Source organism: Tupaia chinensis, unplaced genomic scaffold (assembly GCF_000334495.1).
Source record: "Tupaia chinensis unplaced genomic scaffold, TupChi_1.0 Scaffold144642_1, whole genome shotgun sequence".
In the NCBI taxonomy this organism is placed as follows: Eukaryota; Metazoa; Chordata; class Mammalia; order Scandentia; family Tupaiidae; genus Tupaia; species Tupaia belangeri.
The window spans coordinates 326315-331011 of NW_006204503.1; the positions used below are offsets into that span (position 1 = coordinate 326315).

Below are 4697 nucleotides of genomic sequence, written 5' to 3' on the forward strand. Positions count from 1 at the left end.
CTTAAATGCCGTGTTTCTCCCAAGGCTCTTGGGAATATCGTTTGAAAGCCACTATATTCTAAATTCCTTTTTTAAAAATAATTACTTATTTTTAAATTTATTTATTTATTTATTTATTTTAATTAACTAGAGAGGGACAGAGAGAGGGAAAGTAAGAAAGCAAGCTGCCAGGCCTGAGACTCGAACCACGATTGGATATATGGGAGTCCATGTCACCTACTGGCCCCTCTAAATTCTTAGTATTGGATTATTAGGGAAGTCAGGATACAGTTTTGCATAGAAAAATACGTCATGACTTTCCTGACAACCTAATAGTTTTGCCTTTCATACCTAGATCTTTAGTATACCAAGAATGGATTTTTGTGTATGATATAAAGTAGGAATCTAATTTCTGTCTTTTCTAAATCTAACAGTCCAGTTCCAATATCACTTATGAAAAGTCTCTCCTTTCCCCTATGCTCTATAGGAGCATTCTATAAAAACACTAAGCTTCTGGGTCCAGCAGATGAGATAATGGTTACATCACTGGACTCCCACACAGTCGATTGTGGTTTGAGTCCCAGACTCAGCAGCTTAGAACTCACACCAGGCACCATGGGCATGCGTGCCCAAGATCCCAAGAGGAGAATGGAGGAGAGAGGACAGTGGCATAGCCATCCTCCCTGGGGGGAGACTTCTCACATTCTGCTTCTCTCTCTCTGTATCTTTCCAGCAAGCACACACAACCTCTAGCAAAAATCTCTCAAACACACACACACACACACACACACACACACACACACACAAACAGTAAGCTTCTGGATTCCTTTGGGACTGAATTTGGTTCTTTACACTTTTAGGTTGGTCTAACATTGTACTAATTTCAGGCTGCCTTTCTTTTTCTTGCTAGAAGGTATATGCACTGGTCAGAGAACGATACAGAGACAGAGAAACAGAGCGAGAAAGAAAGGACTCCCATGGAGAATAATAATATCACAATCCTTTCTCCTCCATTTCTCCATCCTCTCAGGAAGTGATGGAATGCACCCACATACACCCAGTATGTTTTTCAAGCCACCAGGGCCAGGATTTGAACCACAGTTGGCTGTGTGGGATCTGGCTCCATTATCTACTATATCATGGGGCCAGCTTTTACTGTCTTCATTTTAAAGACAGGGTCTCATTGTGTCACAACACCCTCTAACCTCAGCCTCCCAAGTTACTGGGATTAGACATATACAACTAGGCTCAGACTCTAGGTTGCACCAGGAATTGAACTTGGGCTTTCTACATGGTCTCAGCCTCCAGAGCTTAACATCTTTGCAGCCTATGCCACTGCAGCTAGACATCAAACTGTCTTAATTAATTACTATAGTTTTATATACAATAAATCAGGACATCTGGTAGATCAAATCTCTCAACCTGCTTCTTCAAAAGTGTTTTGGCTATTGCAATAAGATATGTGCATTTTGACTTCTGCGATTTTCACCCAAACCAGTAAATCACAATCACAAAACGAACCTAGATCAGTGATTCTCAACCAGTGATTTTAAAATCACACTGCCCACATTAGGTAACTGGGCAGTATCTGGAGACATTTTTTGCTGTTACAAAGGTGGGAGGGTACCACAGCATCTAGTGGGCCAGGGATGTTGCTAAACCTTTCATAATACAAAGGACAGCTCCCACAACATAAAAGTATCCCACTGAAGCATTAATAATGCCACTGTTGAGAAATTCTATCCCAAATAAGCCAAGAAGAAAATTTGCATGAGCCCAATAAAAAGCTAGGAAATACCAGAAAAACTGAACTGCCATGTACCAAATAGGACCAATAATTCCATTCTAGGTATGTAACTAATAGAAAATACTTACCAGTTTGTACCATAAGATCAAGAAAATTCATAGGGGCCAGCAGGTGGCATGGTGGTTAAGGGCACTGGACTCCCACATGGCCGACCACAGTTCGAGTCCTGAACCTGGCGGCTTGCTTGCTCTCTCTCTCTCTCTCTCTCTCTGTCCCTCTCTGGGCAAATTAAAATAAATAAATTAATTAAATTAAGTTAAAAAAAGAGAAATAAAAAAAGAATATTCATAATAGCATTACTAAACAAAAGGAGGAAAAACCCAACTATTTAACAGCAGAACAGATTAATAAAACTGTGACACATTCATAGAAGGAAACAACATACAGAAAAAGTACTACTATCTGCAACAGCATGGATGAATCTCACAATACAATGTCAAACTAAAGAAGACAGACGCAGGGGCTGTCAGGTGGTATGGTGGTTAAGGTGCTGGACTCCCACATGGCTGACCGTGGCTTGGGTCCTGGACCTAGTGGCTAGCTTTCTCACTTTCCCTTTCTCTCTCTGTCTGTGGTCAAATTAAAAAATAAATAATAACAAATAAAATAAAATAATCTTTAAAAAAATACACATAATTTTATTTCTATAGAGATATAAAATTTATCAGAGGTGACAGGAGGACAATAATTACCTATGGTGAGAAGAATTAGTAATTACATGCGAGGAAGGCCTCTAGATGTTGGAATATCTCATTTTTACAAAGGCAGTAGTTATATGAGTATTTTCATTTTGTGAAAATCCACCAGGCTATAACTTACAATTTATACTTTTCTCTATTCAGATATCTTATTTTTAAAAAGTCACTTATATTAGGACCAGCAATTGTCGTAATGGCTATGTTGCTCGACTCCCATGTAGTTGACCATGGTTCGAGTCCTGGACCCTGGTCAGTGGCTTAAACTCAACCTTGGGCCAGGCACATGGGTGTGCGTGCCCAAGATCCCGAAAGAATGGAGGAGAAGGGACTGCGGCGTGGCCATACCCCCTGGGGGGAGATTTCTCACTTTCTGTCTCTGTCTCTCTCTGCCTTTCTGGCGAGCACATGTGCCCTTTAGCAAAAAACTCTCCAAAATAAATAAATAATTTTTTTTTTCGCTATAGGGCACGTGCACTCACCAAACAGACAGAGAGAGACAGAGAGACAGAAAGCAAGAAATCACCCCCCAGGGGGGATGGTCACGCCACAATCCCTTCTCCTCCATTCTCCTCTCGGGATCTTGGGCACGCACACACACGTGCCCGGCGTGAGTTTTAAGCCACCAGGTCCGGGACGCAAACCGCAGTCAACTACGTGGGAGTCTAGCAACATAGCCATTACGCTAACTGCTGGTTCCCATAAATAAATATTTTTTAAAAAAGGTCACTTATAGGGACCAGCAGGTGACAAAGTGGTTAAGGGCTGGACTGACAAGCAGCTGACCACAATTTGAGTACTGGACCCAGCAGCTTGAAATTCATGCTGGGCACATATAAACGCGTGCCCAAAATCCCGAGAGAAGAATGGAGATGAAGGGATTGCAGCATTGCAATCTCTCTCTGAGGGATGAATTCTAGCTTTCTGTCTCTCTGTCTCTGTCTCTTTGGCGAATGCACACGCCCTGTAGCAAAAATCTCTCAAAAAAATTCATTTATAAAGACAGTATCAGAATATAATCCAGACTTATAACACTTAGGCTATTCTAAATAATTCTGACTCACAATCATGTTAAAATGCAAGTTGTGGCAAGAGCTGGAAGCCACATGCCAACCATGGCTTACTTTCCCGACTCAGTCAAACTGAAAACATGCCAGGCACTTGTGCATGTGGTGAAGATTCTGGCAGGCTAGAGAACTAGAGGAAGATGATCAGTGTGACCTATTGTACAGAAGGTGCAAGTAGCAAGTAGAGAGTCCAACTCAGCAATGCTAAAACCACATGAAGGACTGTGGTTCAGATCACAGATCTACTGAAACATGTATTATCCTGCCTGGCTGGAAGCAAGTAGCAGTATCACGGCATTACAAAACCCTGTCACAGGTACTCATTTCTGTCTCTCTGCTTTATTTTAAAGTACTTTTAGAGAAATTAGGTAGAGATACATAACTAATCATACTAATCAAATTTATTTAAATTAAGTCTTATCATAGTACTATTGCGTCATTGGAAAAGTCATGTTTTTCTATGCAAAATGAGTCATGATTTTTCTGACAACCAAATAATTGAAGTCCCTAATTATATAAACCAAGAAACCCAGGCAAAATATAAATTACCTTGACAAGTTGAGGAAGTGCCACTTCTTTTAGAAGGTGGTGTGCTTGGACCGATAAAATGAGGTGAAGTTCCTTGGTCCATGTCATTGTTTGTAAAATTCTTTGAATGGCATGTACAACAGCATGACAATCCTACTTCAGTTTTTTTACTTGACCCTTCATCTCCTGGTTTCCCTAAAATTGAAAGAACCTCTATAATATATCTAATAAAACAAAACATTAATTATTTTTTGCACCTAGATGAGTAATCCTATTAGTTCAGCAAGAATGGGAGGTTCCTGGGATACAAGGTTTTTAGAACTAAAACTAGGAAGTACCTGGCAAACCTAGACAAGTTTGTCATCCTATCTGGAGCATCAAATTATGACAGGCGAGAAATACTTACCAAGGCATTATCATCAATTTAAATAATCTACAGAAATCTCCCAATAATCAGAATTTTAAACTAAGAAAAACACAGAAACTCAAGTTTTTTCACTCACATAGAGTTTTATTTAAAAATCAAGCAAGGATTGGGAACCAGTAGTTAGCGTAATGGCTATGTTGCTGGACTCCCACGTAGTCGACCGCGGCTCGGGCCCCGGACCCGGTAGGCTAAAA

The 4697-nt window shown here is 40.4% G+C and overlaps 1 protein-coding gene across 1 annotated transcript in view; it reads right to left on the reverse strand.

The window, feature by feature from the left end:
• BRIP1 (BRCA1 interacting DNA helicase 1) overlaps window positions 1-4697 on the reverse strand; it is a 172412-nt gene that overhangs the window by 158485 nt on the left and 9230 nt on the right. Inside the window, exon 4 of the mRNA XM_027767776.1 lies at window positions 4098-4271. Within this exon, the coding sequence (XP_027623577.1) occupies window positions 4098-4271 (174 nt within the window). The remainder of the gene's footprint in view (window positions 1-4097; window positions 4272-4697) is intronic.